Consider the following 21,652-nt stretch of genomic DNA (forward strand, 5'->3'; position numbering starts at 1 on the left):
CATGGAGTATTTATTTAAGAAAAAAATCACTGTGTCTCAGAAAGAACAATGATCTTTGGGTATTTTTAAAATTTTTTAACGTTTATTTTTTGAGACAGAGAGAGTGAGAGAGAGCAAGAGACAGAGCGTAAGTGGGGGAGGGGCAGAGAGAGAGGGAGACACAGCATCCCAAGCAGGCTCCAGGCTCTGAGCTGTCAGCACAGAGCCCTATGCGGGGCTTGAACTTACAGGCTGCAAGATTATGACCTCATAATGACCTCAGCCCAAGTCAGACGCGTAACCAACTGAGACTCCCAGGTGCCCTGATCTTTGGGTATTGTAAATTTAAATTGCTCTATTCCCCGGAGACAAACCAAGAAACAGACTCTTAACTATAGAGAACAAGCTGATGGTTACCAGAGGAAGGTGAGTGGGGGGATGGGTGAAATAGGTGATGGGGATTAAAGAGCATACTTATGATGAGCACCGAGTAATGTATAGAATTGTTGAATCACTATATTGTACACCTGAAAATAATATAAAACTGTATGTTAACTATACTTGAATTAAAATAAAAAACTTAATAAAGAAATTAAAAACAAAATAAATTTCTCTATTCCCATTCTCCCTTCTCAGCTCCATGGTGGCCTTGAAAAAACCAATAGCTTCACAACCATGGTAGCTGTGAAAACTAGAAGCCTACCAGTCACTGGAGGGGAAACATGGGTTTAAAGCTCCTTGAAAAAAACTCATGCTCAGAGAAATGTCATATTTGATCCATCTTGAAAATCCCTGGAAAAGTTCCATTCTCAGGGCTTGTCGTTATTTGACCTGACTGTGTGAAGCAGCTGTGTCTCAGGGGCATTCATCAAAAACCATTAGCAGCAGCTGTTTGATACCACAGCTGCCTGAGGGGACAACACCAGTGGGGCAAACAAGGAGAGGGCTACAAAATTAAAGTGAAAAACTGAGAAGTGAGATGTTCATAGGGGATTTTGAAACGCTCCAACGTATGCCTAGAAATCTATGAGGCTATGCACACGCACAATGCTGTGCACGTGCTGAGGAAAAACCCAAGAAGGTCCTAATCTTTCACCTTTGGCTAATCTTGAAGCTCTGTGCAAGCAGGAAATGAAGGCTAAGGTGGAGTTGTCAGCTGCCTGCCAAAGCACTAAAGGCACGGTCTCTACACACACAACGGCCAGAAGACATATTGATTTGAGACATCTAAGGAAATTTCTATCCAATCAGTAGATGATCACTGAGCTAACTGGGCAGGAAATTCAGGAGGCACACATGACAAAATTTAGACAATTAGTCCAGGAAAATCACTTAAACAACAAACAGCAACAATAAGACCTAGGGAGGGGAAAGAAATCTCATGTGTAGAATTGGCATTATATTATTTGAAATGGGGATTTTTCAACAAAAAGCTAGGAGACAAACTTTGATGGTACAAAGTAGGGTGATAAAGGCTACAAGAGGGTATCCTAGAGTGGAGTGTTGAATCCCAAATGGGGTGAGGAGAACATGTACAAGGTGGGGATGGTGGTAGCAATGAGACATTGATTACTGACAGGAGGACTGAGCAAATAGGTAAATACATAAAGAGAATGGGAATCGGGTTTCCCACCATAGGAGAAGTGAGTTACAAATATGTAAAGGGAGAAAATGAGAATAAACCCTCTAATGCACCCTGTGTAATGTTGTCTCAGAAGGTTGTGTGACAGTGATACCTCAACACTAAGAGGAATACCTAATACCCCGATCTTGGTTTCTAAATATCATTCTCCATTAAAGGAAACCAGAGCTTCTTCAAGAAATGGATTGTTCAGGAGCTGGGGAAGGGATAGATGAACCTGGAACATGTTTTTTTGTTAAAAAGTAAGGAAGTGCTCAAAGAATGATAGGAGCAGTCATAAGGACACAGAAGCCAGATTGAAAGAGTTCTCTCTAGCCAAATCTGGGACAACCTGAGCATGAAAATGAATGTTATGAATGGATTATAACCCAGTGAATAAAATAGGAAATCATGAGTCCAAACTGATGTTAATTAATTGGACATTTGACACAGGATGAGGTTTTTACATAACTTCAAAGCTTTTTCTCACAAAATACTAAAAACAAAAGAGAAAAGTAATTTTACAAAAGAGAAGCATGGCAGATACCACCTGAACCAAGTGACCTTAGTGAATCTCGCTAATAATAGGATGTGACACCATCGCCATTTTGTGTTATTCCTGACCCAAAATGCATAGCCTGAATCTAGTCAAGAGAAAACATAAGATAAACCCAAACTGAGGAACATCTACAAAATAACTGGCCTGTGTTCTTCCAAAGTATCAAGGCTGTGTGAAAGTCATAGGAATATCAGGGAAGGGTTCCAGATTTAAGACTAAAGAGATGAGAAAACTAAATGCAATGTGCGGTTCTTAAATGGATCCGTTTGCAAAACAGACGTTATTGGGAAACTTGAATGGTGCCTGAGGATTGGGTAGTGGCAGTACAAACATGTTAATTTTCTGATTTCCTCTGATTTCTCCTGCAGTTTCACTGGGGAATAATAATGGACACACATCACCGCATAAGTTTAAGATGTAGAGCATGATAGTTAGATTCGCATATACTTTGAAATGATCACCAAGCAGGTTTAGGTAAAATCCAGCATCTCATGTAGATACAAAAAAGAGAAAAACAAATTTCCTTGTGATGAGAACTCCTAGAATTTACTCTTTTAATAAGTTTCCTGTACACCACACAGTAGTGTTAAGCTATAGTCATCACGGTGCACATTACCTCCCTAGTGCTTCTACATCTTGTGACTAGAAGGTTATACCTTTGGACTACTTTCTTCTAATCTCCCCTCCCCAACCCCCACTCATGCCTCTGCCTCCATGTCTGATTTTCTTTTTCTTTCCTATGAGTTTGGTAGTTTCTGTTTTTAGATTCCACATATAAGTGAGATCACACATTGTCTTTCTCTGTCTGACTTATTTAATTTAGCATAATGCCTTCAAGGCCCACTCATGTTGTCACAAATGGTAGGATTTCCTCATTTTTTATGGCTGAAGCTTATTCCATTGTGTATGTATACCACAACTTCTTCATTCTTCCATCCACCGATGGACATTAAGGTTGTTTCCGTGTCTTGGCTATTGTAAGTAATGCTTCTATAAACATGGGACAGCAGTTATCTTTTTCAGTTAATGTTTTCATTTCCTTTGGATATCCTCCCAGACATAGAATAGCTGGACCATATGGTAGTTCTATTTTTAATTTTTTGATGAACTTCCATACTCTTTTCCATAGTGGCTGTCCCAGTTGACGTTCCCACCAACAGAGCACAAGGATTCCCTTTTCTCCACATCCACACCAACATTTTTTGTCTATTGTCTTTTTGATGATGACCATTCGAACAGGCGTGAGGTGATATCTCATTGTGGTTTTAACTTGCATTTCCCTAATGATTAATAATGTTTAGCATCTTCTTATGTGCCTGTTAGCCATTTGTATATCTTTGGAAAAACTGTCTATTCGGGTCCTTTGCTCATTTTGGAGGGGGGTGCACTATTTGTTGTTGTTCTTTGCTAGTGAGTTGTATGAATTACATATTGTGGATATTGACACATTAGCAGATATATGGTCTCAAATAAATTTTCCCATTCTGTAGGTTGTCTTTTTACTCTGTTGATTGTTTCCTTTGTTGTGCAGACGCTTTTTAGTTTAGTGTGGTCCCACTTGTTTATTTTTGCTTTTATTGCTTGTGCTGATTTCCTTCTGACATTGACCATTACACTGAAATTATGTAGAATGCCCTTATTTGTAGGAATTAACACACTCAAGTATTTGGGAATGATGGATATCATGTCAATTATGTACTTATAAATTGTTCAGGAAAAAAAAAAAAGCTTTTTTACTGTGTTTCCACTTTTCTGCAAGCTTGAAATTATTTCAAAAAGAAATAAATCTGACCCTTAGGGGCCTACTTAATATAAGAACTAATAGTAAGATTGTTATACTAAGAATATTTGGTTTTATTTATTTTGGGGTCTCTGTGTTTGTATTGGCTGCTGTGTGTTTGTATACCGTGGAATCATTGATGATGGCCTACCATTCATTCTCCAAACCCCTCTGGAGCCAAACCTTCTGCTCCTTGGCTTACCTCTTTTGACTTTTGTGACTCGGTTGTCAAGTTCAATATAGTGCGTATAAATCTCCATAGTTGATGTGGCTATTGTTTTTATAAGCTCTTCAAAATCTTTGGATTACAACTTATTTTTAGCTTTCCATTGCTCCTGGGGATTCAAGATTCGGGGATGTACGATATTCTGAATTTGAAATAGAAGATTATAAAATATTTTAGCACTGAAATGAAGGCTGCTTGCATGCAAGGATTTTCCTTTTCTATTTGGTATAATTACTTCTAGCATACGTTATTTTTACTTAAAATTTTTCAAGATTTTATTTAAATTCCAGTTAGTTAACATAATGTATGATACTAGTTTCAGGTTGTAATGTATTATTTTTAATGAAAATGTGGCACATTTGCATGAAGTAGTTCTCCTATGAATCATTAATCAAGCTAATAGAAACTATAAACAATACCTGTTCATACATTCTACCCACTAGCGACTGCTAGTCCTTTAAACTTTCTTGAAATGATGGGGCGCCTGGGTGGCGCAGTCGGTTAAGCGTCCGACTTCAGCCAGGTCACGATCTCGCAGTCCGTGAGTTCGAGCCCCGCGTCAGGCTCTGGGCTGATGGCTCAGAGCCTGGAGCCTGTTTCCGATTCTGTGTCTCCCTCTCTCTCTGCCCCTCCCCCGTTCATGCTCTGTCTCTCTGTCCCAAAAATAAATAAATGTTGAAAAAAAAAACCTTTCTTGAAATGATTCCCAGCTATTAATCTCGTTTCTAAATAACAAAACGCAGACAAACCAGACTGTAGGGATCCGCTTCTGCGTGCCCGCTGGTGGCAAGAGGGAGAAGAGGCTGGCAGGCACTTGGAGGGGAGTGGGCAGGAAAGAACCTCTGCAGTAACTCAGCTCTGATCTTCTCCCCCCTTCCTCATTACTTCGTCCACCACAGACTAGTTGAGTGTCAACTATGAGTCATTCCAAGTAATGAGCACTGGGGGGTCCAATGATGAACGAGGAACATGCTGGGCTCTGGAAGGAGCACTGAGTTCAGAGGGAGAGAGAGGGCTGCATAGACATTTAGGTATATTCTAATAGTTTCTACAAAAAAGTCAAATACAATGCACTATCAAAGGAGAAAAATGGCTGCCTGACAGGAATAAGGAAAGTCTTTACAGAAAAGGTGATGTTTAAAGTCTTGGCTGCAGTTTGTCAGGAGAGGAGGAGGGAGGGAATTACAGGCAAAAGGAGAAACTGAAGCACAAGGCTGAAAGTCTGAAAGCGTGACTTCTTCAGAGTTCCCAGAGGAAAGGGTGCATGCACAATGCAGCACTGTGTGGGTGTCTGAGAGGAGGGATGGGCTGAGCACAGACCAGAAAGGCCCATGTGGGCAGACCATTTAAAAAAAGAAAACAGACAAAAAACAAACAGCAACATCACACACCCCTGTGTGCTGTGCTAAAGAATTTGGACTTGATCCTGAAGACTATGGGGGGTCAGTGGAGGGTTGCTGGAGAATGACATGGTCAGCTCCCTCTCTGTGCAGGGATCTGTGATTCTAGGGAGTGGAAGGGAGTGTCTGGCCCCTCCCCCCACCCCCTGCACTGGGACAGTTGCTGGCTCTCTCCCTGCAGTTAGCTCCCTGCTGGAAGGATACCTCCCACTCTTCAGCCCACCCCCACAAAAACAGCATGCCTGGCATTTTCTATTCCTTATCTGGCTTTTGTCTTCATGATACTTCCTAAATATCTGACTTGCCTGTTTGTTGTCTGCCTCCCATACTGGCATATAAGCTCTATAATAATAACAGACACTTTGTTCTATTATTGCGGTCTCCTCAGCACCTCGTTCTGGTGCCGGGCATAGTAAGCACACCTATGTTCTTGAAAGAGTGAAGGTAATACAAACCTGCCACTGATCTTGGTCCAAAGAACTTGGGAACCCATAAACCCCAGATTCTAGGAAAGGAAATTTGCAGTGGCCAGGAGGTTCTGAGTCCCCAGGCAGAGGAATGGTGGGGTAAGGGGCTCCAAGAGGCTCTCCAGAACAACAGGCTTCCAAATGAGATGGTAAATCCCATCCTAGGATCCTTTTTGCTTTTTCCCCAGAGGTGGCCTTTTTTTTTTTTTTCAATGTTTATTTTTTATTTTTGTGAGGCAGGGGGAGGGGCAGAGAGAGAGGGAGACACAGAATCAGAAGTAGGTTCTAGGCTCTGAGCTGTGAGCACAGAGCCCAATGCAGGGCGTGAACTCACAGACTGTGAGATCATGACTTGAGCCAAAGTTGGATGCTTAACTGACTGAGCCATCCAGGCACCTCAGAGCTGGCCCTTTATAATGGGAAGGCAGGACTTAGATAGTATTCTAATTTAGGGATGTTGGAACCTAGACCAGGATTTCAATGGGGAAAGAGAATGAAGCGTAGATCTTTCCTCTAACAATACTGTCCAATGTCAGACTCTGGAATCATGAAGTTAGGTTTTTTTCTGAATTCCCCTGAGATCTCAAGATAGAGAGACCATGTCCTGCAGAACTCATAGGTCTCATGAGGTCTCAGCTTGAACATGCCTCCCTGAGCATCCTGTATGTATGGCTCTGAAGGACATGAGGAGCAGTCATGATACAGGGGTGAATTCATGAACAAGGTTCCTAGATAGGTATCTATCCTAGGAGGTGGTTTCCTCAGCCTCCAGCAGCTGGCTGGAGTGGCCTAGGCAGTGGCCTAGGCAGAGTCCAGAAACTTCTCAGAACACTGGCTGATGGCTCAGGTCCTTAGCTTTGTCAAGCCACATGGCTAGAAATCTTCTCGAATCACAAGAGAAACAGACAAATCTTGAATCATAAGACAGACAAATCTCAAGTCTCTGGAAACTAATGACCTTGTTTCTAGATCTTTCCAATTTGAGAACCAACCAATTTGTTCCTGTTTCAGGCAACCAAAACCTTATATTATGGATATGCAAGGAAGATTCAGTCGTGGTTCTATTGCCTGGCATATGGGTGATTATGAGAACACCGATCAAAGAAATTCCAAAGCGGCTGTCCTTGTCAGGCAGAGCACGGCAGAATTGCCAAGAGCTTCCAAACAAGCGAAGCTGCCAAAGCGACCAAGAAAGGAGGTACGATCATTTGCTTTCCTGAATCATCATAGAAAACATCAAATTATTTCAACATGAATTAGAGAATGCTATTTAATAGTAATACTGATAAACAATCAGTTTTGTGGTTCCTTTTAACCCGTGAGAACATTTTGAAATTTATATGGGATTTCCACAGTAATGCCCATACTGTGGGTAGCTGGGTATTATTCCCATTTTATAGCTAAATAAAACAAGATATTGTAGATTTCAATCCTTACAAGTGCTTATTTAACATATGGGTGAACCTGGAGAAAATAGCCTTCTCCTTGGTTTGCAAAAGCTGAGAAAGCTCTCAGCGTATGAAATGGAGGTAAATCTGTAAGTCCTGTCAAGACTGTTGCAGACTGTTTTGTGACACTTCCTAAAACAGTATATCAGTTCAAATTCAAGTTTTTCCCATTACTATCTAGGAAACCTTGAGCAGGTTGCATAGTTTCTCTATATGGGTTTTTTTGTAAGTGAAGTGGGGAATTAGTATTTGTACAGAATATTTGATAAGACTGCTCGTAAGAATCAAGTAAAGAATGTGTAAGTATATACAAATGAATAATTATTTCCTAGGGTCCTTTTGCATAATTCCACAGCACAATGCATTTTATAGTAATCCAGTATTTCCATATTGAGTCTCATTTACATATTGAGTCTCATTCCCACGAAAGAAAGGAAATGGGATAGCTCTCATTAATCCAAAGATTCCTATTTCCTACATGAAGACAGTCTCCTTGCTCCATCGAAGAATCTTGCCAACTCCCTAAGACGACTGCTTGACCTCCATCACCAGAGATCTGATTCATTAGCAATTAATTATATCTATTTGAAACATTCTGTGAAGGAGCCATGGAAGTCCTCCTTGGTAGATCCTGACCCCAGGGGAACTTTGTATTAAAAAAAGGGAGCAGTTCAGCTGCTAACATTCCTCTGTGGTCTGATTTTTGGGCTGGTTCCAAATGAAATGATTTATTGTAGTGTGTGTGGATGAAGGTTGGGTTAGTTACCTTCCGTCACTGAACTAATTTTGTGTAGGATTAGAGCAATCATGGATTAAACAATCCCAAATGTCTCCTTCTATCATTCACTAAATCCAATGGAGAGTTGAGCATTAAAACAAAAAAACAAAAAAAAGTGTTAAGACTTTTTATTTTGAAATGATTTCAAATTTACAGAAGAGTTGCAAGAATAGTACAAAGTGAACTCTGATATTCTTTATCGAGAAGAGTCACTTGTTTATTTGCTTTAATGCTTTCTAAATGTGTGTGTGTGTACATTTGTTTTTCCAAATCATGTGAGGTTAAGTTGCAGACATGATTCTTCCTTACCCCTAAACATTTCAGGGTATATTCCTAAGAACAAAGGTGGTCTCTCATATAACCACGGTACAATTCTAAGATTTAGGGAGTTTAACATTGATACAATGTAATTATCTATAGCTCATAATCAAATTTTATTAATTGAGCCAATAATGTCTTTTGTAGTTTCTCCTCATCCAGGATCCAATCTAGAATTACATATTGCATTTAGTCCCCATGTCTCCTTCAATTTAGAACAGTTCCTCAGTCTTGGTCTTTTATAGCACTGACATTTTTGAAGAGTCTAGACCAGTTCTGTAGAATATCTCTTAACTTAGGTTTATCTGACGGTTTCTCATGAATAGATTCTGGTTATGTGTTTTGGGCAGGAACCTCAGCTAAGTGACATCATGTCATTCTCAGTGCTTCACATCAAAGAGGCACCTGACGAGAGTTTAACTCATTGTTAGTAAGGTTAATTAATCACTTGGACACATCTTTTCCCTTCCAGAGATAAACAAAATACTATATCACCCCAAATAATCTTTCTTTTTATAAACTAGTCTTTCTTCTAAATTTCTAGATATACATTAGAAACTTGTTCCCTATGTCCAGTTTTTGGACCATCTCACAGGATTCTTGTGGATGATACTTCAACAAGTACTCCAGCCTGCCCCCCGCGCCACCCCCCCCCCCGTAATGTAAATCCTCTTCAGTGAAAATGACTTGAAGCAACTGTTCTTATATATTCAAAAGCCAATAATGAATATAACATGTGTCAAGCCTCTAACATAATGCTTTACACCAGCCACCAATGAGTGGTTACCACTGCTACACTTACCTGGGATGCCAGCACATTTTCCATTTTATGCTGCAAGACTCAAAACCATGTACTGAAAACAGCCTCAATGAAATAAATGTCAATGGTACTGGGGGGCTTTGAGGGAAATCCCTTTTCTCATGAAGATAGATGGTTGAAAATGGGATATTTTATATTCACATTCTTGAGTTTGGATCTTTATTTATAAATCTACATTTGAAGCTTAATTATAATGTTTCTAAAAGTACAATTTATGATATTTAACATTATGTATCATTCTTTATACATTTATCCAAAACAAAATGCTCTTTAAAAATGCTCTTACATATGGGGCAAATTTCTACACTGTTTCTTCTACTGTATTTCCCCCCGTTTTTTTTTTGTTTGTTTTTTTTTTTAATTTAAAGTTCAATCTTCTAGTTTATGTTATTTTCCCTTCTTGATTTTTGGTTAACTTTTTTTTTCACATAAGTAATAGCCACTTAAGTGTTGTCAATTTTACGTGTATATTACATGCACTTTTAGCACCATCCATTTCTATTTCATTTCTTTGCTTGCAAATGTTCTCATTACCCCCTTTCATTCCAATACATGGACATAATCTCAGTAATTGGTAAATTCTTTCCCTCATCTGTTCACTCACGTTGAATCCAAAGTCAATAATTCTCAAATTTTAATGTGCGTATCAATCACTTAGGGACCGAATAAAGACACAGATTCTGATTCAGCCGGGCTGGGACAGGGCTTGGGGTCTGCATTTCTATGAACTTCTAGGCAATGCAGCCGTTGCTAGTCTGGGACCTTGAGCAGCAAGGTTTGAATTGCAGTTTGAGCTAGGAACTGGAGGGGCTTGGACCACAGGGGAAAGGGAGACAAGAAAGGACAGGCAGGGCAAAGGCAATGTTTGTGTAGTGCCTTTGGGGAAGTGCATGTGGTTCAAGATGGCTGGATAATAAATAGCACGCAGAGGGTATCTCGTGAAGTGGCTGGGGAAGAGGAACCAGCTGCGTTGTTTGAGTGCATGGTGCTAACAAGCTTGGATTTTGCTGGGCTTTCAAACAGAAGTAACAGTATTAAACTTTCATTTTTGGAGGGATTTAGACATCAGCCTGGAAGACTGATTACAACTGTTTGATATGGCAGAAAGAGGAGTTCCGAGGCATTTTGGGAACTCAGTTGAGAAATGAAGAGGGACTGAAAGAAGGCAAAGAGAAAGGAGAAGAGGTGATGCATCTGAGACACAAAGAAAGTAGCAGATTCAACAGTTCTCCCCATGGGAAGAGAAGGAGGCCAAAGAACACCGCAGAATTCATGAGGGGTGGGGGCAGGGTAGGGGGCAACACGCAGAGAATGAGTAGTTTGCAAAGAAGCCAGTGCCCTATAAAACACTTAATTGCCAACGGAAAAAGAAATTTGGGATAAAGAGGGCGCAGGAAGACACAGAACAAAAATTTAACAAGGGAGAAACCATTTTTGTTTACACTTTGACTATAGTCTGTAGATTGAGAACGTGCAGGTGAGAAAGGGGGATGGATGATAAATGCTGACTGAAGGTACTAAGAAAGCTGAGCAAGATGCATGGCTCTAGGAATTAACACAGCACTGCAGGGGTTAATCCTTACAGGGAGGGGGGGTTTTTTGCTCCCACTGTGAAGGAAGTGCTACCTCCTTCCTTGCCATCTCAGAGGGCTTTTTCTTTTCTTTTTTTGTTTATTTATTTATTTTGAGAGAGACAGAGACAGTGCAAGTGGGAGAGGGGCACAGAGAGAACCCCAAGCAGGCTCCACACTGTCAGCACAGAGCCGGATGCAGGGCTCAAACTCACAGAGAAGCCGTGAGATCACCACCTGAGCCAAAACCAAGAGTCGGACCCTTATTAATCGCCTGAGCCAGCCAGGTGCCCCTCAGAGGCTTATTTCTAACACACTTTCCCTATCCTTGCCGCATATACCCAAAGACTATATAGGACTTGCATCTCAGCTTTTACAGGATAACTGCTGCCTGTACTGTTTACTGTGTTAAAGATCTTTGCTTCAAAGCCTGCTTCTTATAATCTGGCATGACAATATTCTGACCACCCAACTGCTTTTGGGGGTGGGGGGTCATAATATATATCATCCTACTTATATCTGAAATACCTGTATCAGCCAAGGTTCTTCTGAGATATAGAACCACAAAGATGGACAGATAGACAGACTGATTGATTTTAAGGAATTAGGAATTGGCTCACAGGATTGTGGAGGCTGGCAGATCCAAAATGGGCAGGGTAGGCCAGTAAGGCTGGAGACTAGGCAAGAGTGACGTTGCAGCTCAGGTCCAAAGGCAGAGTGGAGGCAGAATTTCCTCTTGATTGGGGACTTCAATCTCTTAAATCCTTCAACTGACTGGATGACGCCCACCCACGTGATGGTGGGTAATCTGCTTTACTGAAAATCTATTCATTTAAAAGTTAATCTCTTTAGAGCGCTAGCCTCAGCCCCTCCCCCCACTCCACCCCCAGCTCTGGCCCAAGGCAGGAGAACTGGGGCTGGGGCGTGGGATGCAGTCTGTGGCAGGGGAGCTTTGGGATGAGAGCAGTCTGCATGCTCGAAGCCCCCTTCTGTGAGAGGAGCTTCAGTACTGGCCACCAGGCAGGGCCCGGCTGGGGCAGGCGGGGAGCGAACTACAGCGGGAGCAGGAGCGGGAACCTCTGTGACTGTGCTTGGGTCTCTGTCCGACCCGCCTCCCCTCCTGTCTCGCTTGAGACCCTTCCCCTTTCCCTGGCTTTACCTGGCGGGCGTATATTTCTTTCCTCATTGGTTCTCCCCAAAGCCTGTAGTTAGCTGTGAGGACTGAGACTAGCACAACGTGCCCCAACCTAATGGGCTCTTCAGGTCTGTCCCCTCTGTGGGGAAAGAACCCTGCTCGCACAGCAGCTCAGCCAGGTGTGCTGCCCTGTAGTTGTTAGTATCCATCTGGATCCTCAGGATCCTAGAGCAGGTTGAACCTATTATCACCCTCATTTCACAGCTGTGATCATCGAGGCCAGAGAGGTTGAGAAACTTGTCCAGTGTCACATAGCTAGTAGGCAGCCGAGTCAGGATCTGAACCCAGACAGCCAACCTTCACCCTGTCCACAGACACCACCTGCATCTGGAGCACGGGCCATGCTAACTGAAGGAGTCTACAAGAGGGAAGCTGTAAGAAGACAATGTGGACCTTGGAAGGGAGAAGGGTTGCTGATCAGACATGCGGGTCTGCAGGTGCGAAGCCTGTAACCGACGGTTTTGCTAGAGGCAGACGACGTCTGCGGCCTTGTCCCCGCCCCACCCTGCCTCAGCTCTGGGCCTCGTCCCCGCCCCACCCTGCCTCAGCTCTGGGCTCGGTGACTCACTTGTTAGCGGGACTCTGTTACTTTCCTGATTGGTAGCTCCAAGGCCCTCTGTGGGAATGCCCTGCGGGAAGTCAGCCCTCAGGTAGCAAACACGTAGGGAGAAACAGCAATTTTGTCAGTCACCTCCCTGAACCTTCATCTCCTTGCTGAAAACCAGGTCCTACTAATACAACCCAAAGTGGGACATGTTTTAAGCAACCTCCCCCTCCCACCCCCTCTGGAGGCATTCCCCTCTGCCTCCCAACCTGGTTTCCAGATTCTCAGGTAGCTGGCACGGCCTGATCCCTGATCCATAGGTTATTATAGGTGCTCAGTCTATAATGCAGAACCGCCCCCCCAACCCGCCCCTTTGGCCACCAGGAAGATCTCACTTGGACTGCTTTTTCCACTTTGACCAGCACCTAGCACCGAAATATTTGTTGAATGGATGAGTGAATTGATAAGGATTAAAGAATATATCAACCAAGCTTAGAAAATAAATCTCAATCTCATCTAAAAAGATACCTTCACAGAAACTTCCACACTGGTGTTTGACCCTAATATCTGGATATCATGGCCTAACCTAAGCTGACACATAAAATTAACTGTCACAGTACCCATCTCATCCAGGTGTGGGGATTTTCTATAACGCACCTGACAGAACAGTCTAGGCACCAGGGAACTGAGAAGCAAGGCGGCATGTATGTATGTATGTGCTTAAGTTCTTTACCAATGGCATGATTTTAAAGTTGCTTGAGGGAGTAGGGAAACACTTTTGAAATTTTCATTTAATCAATAAGGGAGTTTGAGATACCTAATGTTAGTTCTCCCTATGGTCTTTAAGATGACACGATTCAGTATGGTATTATGTATGTTACAAAAATTATACATAAAAGCATTTTCTTTTTCTGAGACTTTATATATATATATATATGAATGACCTCATCTTTTACATAGCAAATATTATATAATGCCCTTTACTTTCCTAAAATAAAATTCATATAGAATATAACCTACTTCCACACATAATTTATAACACACCAATATAATGCCCTAGATGTACTATTTAAAAAGTAACCTATTAAAATATATTTTAATACACAGACATTGAAACACTAGATTAGAACAGGAAATGTAACAGAGCAGGCAGATCTTACATCTATACGCCGTCTGCAGGAATGCTACAATTACAAAGGAAGACGGATGCAGATGTACAAATGACTCAAATTCATGAATACAGTAGCGGTCGGTAAGGTTGTTTTCCAAATTTATGTTAATTCTTGTAAAATTCTGAATCTTACAAAGTAAAGTCTTCCCTCGATTTATACGACAGTGGCATTCCTGGAAAATTCAGCATATATTAAAATCATGTGAGAAACACATTGTGCTTTTACGTAAAGCAGAATTAAATTCTCAGCCTAGATAATTATAAACAGGTTTTTCACCCACAGGACAGTCCGGCAGAACATTTATAAAAGTTATGCAGGAGGTGGGACAAGCTCTCCTTCCGTGGGGTGTCCTGTACATTACACAACCTTTCTCTTACCATCCTCGGCCCCCATCCACTATGTGCCAGTAACTGTCACCCACCATTATGCTAACCAAAAATGTCCCTACATTTCCCAAACACCCCTGCTGAAAATCACTGACATATATTACCAACTTGTTTCAGCATGAACTAATGGAAATGAGACCTCTAGGTTTTTAAGTTCCGAGATTAAATGTAACAAACCACATGCAGTACCAGGAAAATGTTCAAGATAAATTCAAAAGGTTTATTGCACCAAATGCCACAGAAAAATGGATCAAAATAATACATGAACAAGTTTTAAGAAAAAAATTCTATACATTGACACTGATATCTATTTACCTGATCAAAAATATAAAGACCTATCAATTTGTCTTACTGGAGCTTCAATAATAACAAATCCCAGAATTTTCTCCTTTTTTAAACACCACTTAAATGTAAGCATATTGCAACCTTGCTCCCAAGATATATAGTCACCAAACTTCTGACATTTAAAAATTAACACTCAGATGGGGGCTGCTTGATTTAGGTAAATATTATATTAAAATATCCCCTCCCCCACAGCACAATAAAAAAACAAATGGTTCACATTTACCAAGAGAAGCTAAAGACTTTTTCAATTTAATGGTGAAAGTATGCATGAACAAAATACTTTCAAAAGTACATATTAGTGGGAAAATCCAGACATTTAAAAGAATTTTAGGGCCGCTTTATATTCTTTATTTTTATGTACAACCAACTCTAGTGAAGAACCTAAAAAGCTACAGACTAAATTTTTATAAAATCTCAGGACCTAATTATAAGAGCCTAAACGACAGTTTAGTGTCACTTAGCAAGCAGGGACTTTCCTCCCTCCAAAAAAGTTACTTTTGAAAAATATGGTTAAGTTTAAAAAGTTGCGATGTGTAAACGGCAGTTCCATGGGATGTGAAAAGATTATAGTTACTTTTATTAAAAAACAGCACACTTCAGAAAAATGGATTGAAGCCTGTACAAAAAGCTATTTAACACTGATAAAAATAAAATACTTTGGAATTATGCACAAGTATGGAAGCTACATTTTAAATTTTCATTGTCATGTTTAAACGTACACAATTATCTTTACATTCATATCACTCGTCGATCTATTAAAAATAAAACTGCAACATGCTAGAAAGAGGTCCATCACAGTAACATTTACACACTTCTGCTCTGTCATGCCTCACTAGCTTGCTTAAAAAAGCAAGATGCTACAAAAGTTACACTCAACAGGTAAGACTTAAAAGTTGAAGAAACCCTAAAGGTGGAATCCTGTCAACTGAGGTAGTTTTCTTTTCTTTTTTTTTTTTTTTTTTTTTGTTTTTTAATTTTAATTTTTTCTTGAAGTGGGCATTGGGAGAGGGTGGGATCCCTTTCTTGCCTCTTGGGCTAAGACAGAATGAAGCCACTGGGTGGTGTGAGTGGGTGTATCTCAACACAATTCCATGAGAGTTTTTTCTTTTCCACTTTTGGGAAGAGGCTGAATTTAAGACAAAGAAAACTTGAATGTTATTTAGAGGAGGATTATAAAAGAGCAGCAACATTCTTGGTCTGTTTTTGTAGGCAATAGATGTGAGGATTAGGTTCTGACTGGAATCCTGAGTGTCACTGAGACAACCCCCACATGTGACCCACCTGTAGTTTCCAACAGACATTTTCCAAGAGAGAGTTTTAGAACAGTAGATTAAGAGGCAAATTAAATTTTCTCAGGCTTTGAGACAACTGGGCTAAATTTTTATGTATGGAGTTTAGAATCAGCCATTTAAAGCCCAATTTCCCCCTATGTGGGTCTAATTTTCAACGTGCCACTACGTACACATTTTGAATGAAACTGGTTCTGTATCTAGTTATTTTCTACGAAACCGTGGAAGGTGGTGGATGAGGGAAAGTGCTCAAAACGTGTAAACAAGGAAAAGGGAAACAGAGATGAGGGGAATGCTCTAAACTGGTGCAGATGGAAATGATACAATGTCAGCTATTATAATTTATTCACACATAACGAGAAACAAATGATGAGTGAGCTGAGCCACAGGTGAGGTTCATTCTCTGGGTAACATAACAACAAGCAGTGACATCATGGATGGAGACTTTAGAACACCAAACTCAGATGTTAGACGAAAGGGATGAGAAAAACATAAAAAGGCTGGAAAACTTCAATCTTACGAAAGAAAGATATAAAATAAAAATTAAAGATCTTATTAAGAGCCTTAATGTACCCACCTACATTTCACATCATAAAAAAGAGAGAGAGAAGAAAAGGTAGCAGTTCTGACCTATTCCTAAAGAATTATTACACCCATTTTTCTCCATTGGTACTTGCATAATGAACTTGCATTTGTAAAAGAAGAAACAAATTTATGTCACTTGGTGTTCAGAATCAGGACTGTATCAAATAAAAAATCTGAAGTCATTCTAAGCCCTAGAAGGAAAGTTACTTCATAATCTTGGGTACAAACGGATGCATGAAAAAGACTGGAACTAATTTATAAAATAGTGTTAAGGAAATGAGAGCCTGGTTATAATCAACTGTATTCAAGATCTGCAAGGTGCTGACAATCTTCTGATTGGCTAGATTAGCACCGGCCTTTTAACAATATTTTTAAACTCTCCTCCTTTACCTTGGATGTTGGGACACACTCTGACATGGTCAGAGTTCATGACCAGTACACTAAGTAAAGTTCCTTTTACATTAACAAAAAATTAAGGTTTGTTTTTTTTTTTAAGTGAACTATGCTAATAAACAATCCTTCATTTTGGCAGATTTTATAATGGGTAAGTTAGTTTCTGGAGAGGTGTTTTGAAAAGGGCTTAGGCATTAGAAGGCACAGAGATGATAATGTAAAAATTTAGATCATTTATGGATTGTTTATAAATGTACAAACTAATTACTTTCATTAGTCATCCTGAACTGTTGCAGGTTTCATTTCCCACCAGGCCAGCTGTGCCTTTTAAAGTAGAAATAGTCATTTGTATTAACTATTTAGGAAGAAAGTGGCTTCGGCTGGAAGAATTTAGCAACAGAAACACTCTTGAGCTCATAGAAATAACTTTGGTAAATGGCCTCTCTTAAAAAGGCCGCTGAAAGCTCTAAAGTATGAGGATAAAATATATGGTATCAGACTGTGCACTCTGCAGCTATGAACTACATCTTGATGAGATTAAGATGCTACATTGATTCCTGGGTTTATTGCACCAACAGTCCATCTCTAACCTACCTGTGGCTGCATCTGCAACAAGGTAAACTCCAAGAAGATGTGAAAACAGTGGGTCCCTAAAGCACTCTCTTCCCAACGGTCGATCCTCTTTCCTGTTTGGCGTCAGGCGGTAACTCCTACGGCCACCAGACGGGAAGACGGCACAATGCGGCTTGCTTTCTTTCACCTTTTGTGAAAAGCAAACCCTGCCCTGGAATCCAGACACCTCTTCTGACTGTCTTAGGATAGCAAGTTACACTTTCTCCCGTTTGGAGTGCTCACACCTAAACTCTGAAACATTCTCCTACTGGAATGGTACGTACACTGGTTACCCCTGCTCCAAAGTCGCTTGTCGTTATTCTGCCCAAACACACGGGCGCTCTGGACCGACAGCTTAGTGTTTAGTGTAGTGTTTATGTCTTCTCCTACCAAAAAAGTCACTCTCTCTGTTGATTCATGGGTAACAAAAGGCCAAAAGTATTCGTGAAAAACACAAATGCCATTATGTCAAGTAAACCTAAGTCGTCCAACGAGGCATCCACTTGAAGCAACGGAACGAAACAAAACAAAACAAAACAAAAGCAGTGGAATGACGGTTTCTGTTTGCTCTTCTCATGCTTTTGACGTCACAGAGAGCTTTCTCCTTTCGCCTTCGGTTGAGACTCTGATTTTTTTTTTTTCTTCCAAGGAAGAACTGTCCTGAGCTTTAGCTTATAAGAGTATCTGAGCGACGTAAGGAGAATGAGTACTGGCAATAGCAGTCAACAGAGGCAGGTCGTTTGATTCAATCCTGAATATTGAAAAAAAGAAAAGAATATTAAAGTAGCATGATTTTACAGTAAAGTATTATTGGTAGGTACCAAGTTTGCCAGATCATTGCTTAAAACTAACGATAAAGTAAGAGATGGAAAGACAATAAACTTGTTCTTTTATTGTGATCTCCCAGTGAATGCCGCCCAAGGAGGCAGAGGAAGATGCTGGTGTGCTATGCCTAAGTGTGGACACAAGGCTGTTCTTCCCAAGGCAGAGGTCACTCAATCTTAAGCCCATAACTTTTCTATATTCCCCGACAATTAATGTTTTCTTCAGTGGCTCATCATTCTTCTAGGCAACACTGCTGAGCGCATACTGAGATTCTGCACCTGGGCTCAAATCAGTCTTAGGATAATGATGAAGGTGGGAGCTTTTTCAAAACACTTGAGGATTTGTTCAACAGGTTACATGATTTAGATCCTCACTAGGCATCTGAGCCACAGCATTCTGACAGCAAAGTGACACTAACAGATACTGAATCAAGAGACATCACAGCATCAAATGGACGTGGCTTCGGCTGCCTCTCTTACAGCAGAAGCGGCTACAGCGTGGTCACTGGCTAAATGCTGCCAAATGTCCTGAAAAAAATTAGGACTGGTTCAGTCCGTGGAATATGTCCTATTTTTTCCCCTTGAATTCCAAAAATGAAAAATTAAAAATAAAATTTAAAAAGGTAGCTGCCATTACTTCATGGAATGTTCTATGCTTTCTCCAGTAACGCTCCCTACAGATCTCCTTTCAGGCTACAATAAGAAGTTCCTCAGTACCTTTTGTGCTGCTGGCTCTGACTAGGAGGGGAAGGGGCTAGAGAGGCTGCATGTGACCCCCACTAATCACGTACTAAGAGGACCTGGCGATGAGAGGGGTAAATAAATCCTTCTGGTCTTTCTAATAGTGTCCATGGACACCTGCCAGCCAGGGAAAGATCCTAGAAATACAAGTCACACATCTGGCAGTGGGGAGCCTAGTGAGCAGGACCAAAGTGTGAAGCCGGTAAAGAGAGCTAAACAAAAACTAGGAACAATAACAACAACAACAACAAAGAGATATGTTGCAAGTTAACTGCAAAAGCAAACGCCTAAAAAGGGAAAAATATTTTTTGAATAAAGTATGGAAAAAAAAATGTATGACAGGAAATGCCAGAGTCACAGTACTGTAAGTCACATCCTGGGTGTGAAAGATGAAAAACTCTGACAAGAATGCAAAGACCCGAGCCTTGAAATAATACTTTGATTAGCAGGCTTGATGGAGAATTTCAAGGCTGACATCATATATGCAATTTTTTCTTGCTCAAACTTAGGGGAATCCTCATCATAGTTAAGGGGGTCAATTCCCCATAAACACAGTGTCTTCTTGTTAGTTCTTTGTTGAAAAATTAAGCAGAGACTAACAAAGGTCATAATTTCTTCTCTGAGAGAAGTTCTGGCAAAGACCCTGTGGAGGACAATGTACATTATCAGTAACATCAATATGCCTCCTTTTCCAAAGGGCCTGTAATGGAGGAGGGGCAAGTGCTGTCACCCTGCAAACATGCAGGTGGCCCCTGAAGGTCCAGGATCATGGCCTTTCTTCCCTCCTCCAGGGAGCAAAAGGCAGGTCTGAGAGGCTGCGCCTTTGACATCTTACTGAAATGACTAGAAATGGGCAGGTCGAGTAGGGTTAAATTTTTCACTTTCAAGCATAAAATAATCCAGGGAGAAGACTAACATAAAGTACCACTAGCTTAAAGTTCTGCGCTCGTTTCCAGGTCCGAAACTCCAGTGTCAGAGCTACGAAGATGGGAAGCAGCAGGGGCACACGTCTGATGACGTTTCAGCGGGGTGCCAGGGCCCGCAGGTTGTGGGCGACACAGGCTACGTGGTTGGTGGGAGCAGCGTTAGGGTCAGCCCCATCACAGGGAGAAACGGCGGCACGTCACACAACTCACCCCAGGACGACACCTAATTCTTTCACGTGGACTCGTGTGTGACCACGCAGATACTCAGACAGCATCTTACTTTTCAGGTACATCTCCTGTAGTCTGTCTTCAAGATGCATGATGCACTGGGGAGCCAACAACATTCAGGATGAGGGGCAGCATTCAAACCTCTGCCAATATTCTAAGAGCTGGAATTCTCTTAATTCCTTTCTAAGTACACACCCATAACCTCATTCCTTTCAAATACACATCAATATTACGGACCGCATCAAACCCTACCACTGGTAGGTATAAGGAAAGGTTTATATAAAACAACAGTTTACTTTTTCTAATGACTATTAAGATTTTCATACATATCTGCTAGTCTTTTTTAAAAAGCATTTTTAACATAGAAGAAATCATTCCATTAAGTGCATTTATTTCCTACTTTTAAAAAACTTTATAATAAACCTTTCCCTATGTTACTAACAAATCTTTATCAAAGTAATTTTTATGGCAAAATAATTTCTGAGAATGTAAATTATCGTTATTTGCTTATCCACATGGCAATCTGAGTTTTTGTTGCTATAATTTTTTAAAGAACATCTTTGTTGTCGTTTCCTGTATCTCAGATTATTTTGGCGAAATATATCCCCAAAAGTAGAGTGAATGGAACAAGGTTACTTTAAATTTTTTGTTTTTGTTTTTGCTCTCAAGAGTGCATTTTAACTAGGTCTTTAATAACAATAAAGAAAAGGCAATTATTCTCAGGACATCTCTACCCTTGGAATTGTGTCCAACTTCATTTTTTAGAGAATAGCAACCATCTGTGTCTTTCACCAGAGGCAAATGCTTTTGCGTTTGGCAGGCAGAGCCATCCAAGCATCTTCAGTAAGACACCTGACGGCTTTGGCAAGGGTAATTCCATCATACATAATTTTCTTCTAGACCATTACGCCTGTTATTTTCAAGGTAAAAAGATTAACAGATGCATTTGAAAATGTTGATCTTGACCATCTGGGCTGATCAGTGACATAGAAAAAGTATTCGAGATGCAATCTTACAGTTTTTCATTGGCTTAAAATCTTTTAAATGTATTGCGCTGAGGAAAAACAACTGGTAAGTGTCTAATAAGAGTAATAATTAAAGCAAGGAAGTTTTCACCAATCCTCATGGAAATGCTCCTCCAAATAAGCAGAGTTAAGCGGTAAAAGGAGCTCCCGTTAAGTTTCAATTTCTTATAAACACAAAGTTTTTAATAAGAGTGTTATAAAATATTAAAAAGAACATTCACATTATGTTGAATCCTTTGTTTTAAATGGTTAATTTATGGTGTTTTCATAGTCCCCATGAAAGCTGTATGTTGTAATGTGGAAATAAAGAGAACACTGGTCTATATGGAATGTACACTAAACTCAAAATCAAATCATTTAGAATTTTTTTTATAAAAGGTCTGATTATCATATAGAACCACTTTGGGCTCTGCCCTCCCC

General features: G+C 40.5%; 2 protein-coding genes across 6 annotated transcripts in view; one reads left to right on the plus strand and one right to left on the minus strand.

The window, feature by feature from the left end:
- CB1H4orf45 (chromosome B1 C4orf45 homolog) overlaps positions 1-21,652 on the plus strand; it is a 100,116-nt gene that overhangs the window by 77,875 nt on the left and 589 nt on the right. The window contains exon 4 of the mRNA XM_043566519.1: positions 7,044-7,230. Within this exon, the coding sequence (XP_043422454.1) occupies positions 7,044-7,230 (187 nt within the window). The remainder of the gene's footprint in view (positions 1-7,043; positions 7,231-21,652) is intronic.
- FNIP2 (folliculin interacting protein 2) overlaps positions 14,464-21,652 on the minus strand; it is a 131,938-nt gene continuing 124,749 nt past the window's right edge. For 4 of the 5 annotated variants that reach the window (XM_043566475.1, XM_043566494.1, XM_043566469.1 and 1 more), the window contains 2 exons: positions 20,190-20,305; positions 14,464-18,239 (listed from right to left, as the gene is read on the minus strand). In XM_043566475.1, the coding sequence (XP_043422410.1) occupies positions 18,161-18,239; positions 20,190-20,305 (195 nt within the window). In that variant the 3' untranslated portion in view covers positions 14,464-18,160. The remainder of the gene's footprint in view (positions 18,240-20,189; positions 20,306-21,652) is intronic. The other variant, XM_043566504.1, reaches the window with a different exon arrangement.

The sequence above is a fragment of the Prionailurus bengalensis genome, chromosome B1 (assembly GCF_016509475.1).
Source record: "Prionailurus bengalensis isolate Pbe53 chromosome B1, Fcat_Pben_1.1_paternal_pri, whole genome shotgun sequence".
Classification (NCBI taxonomy): domain Eukaryota; kingdom Metazoa; phylum Chordata; class Mammalia; order Carnivora; family Felidae; genus Prionailurus; species Prionailurus bengalensis.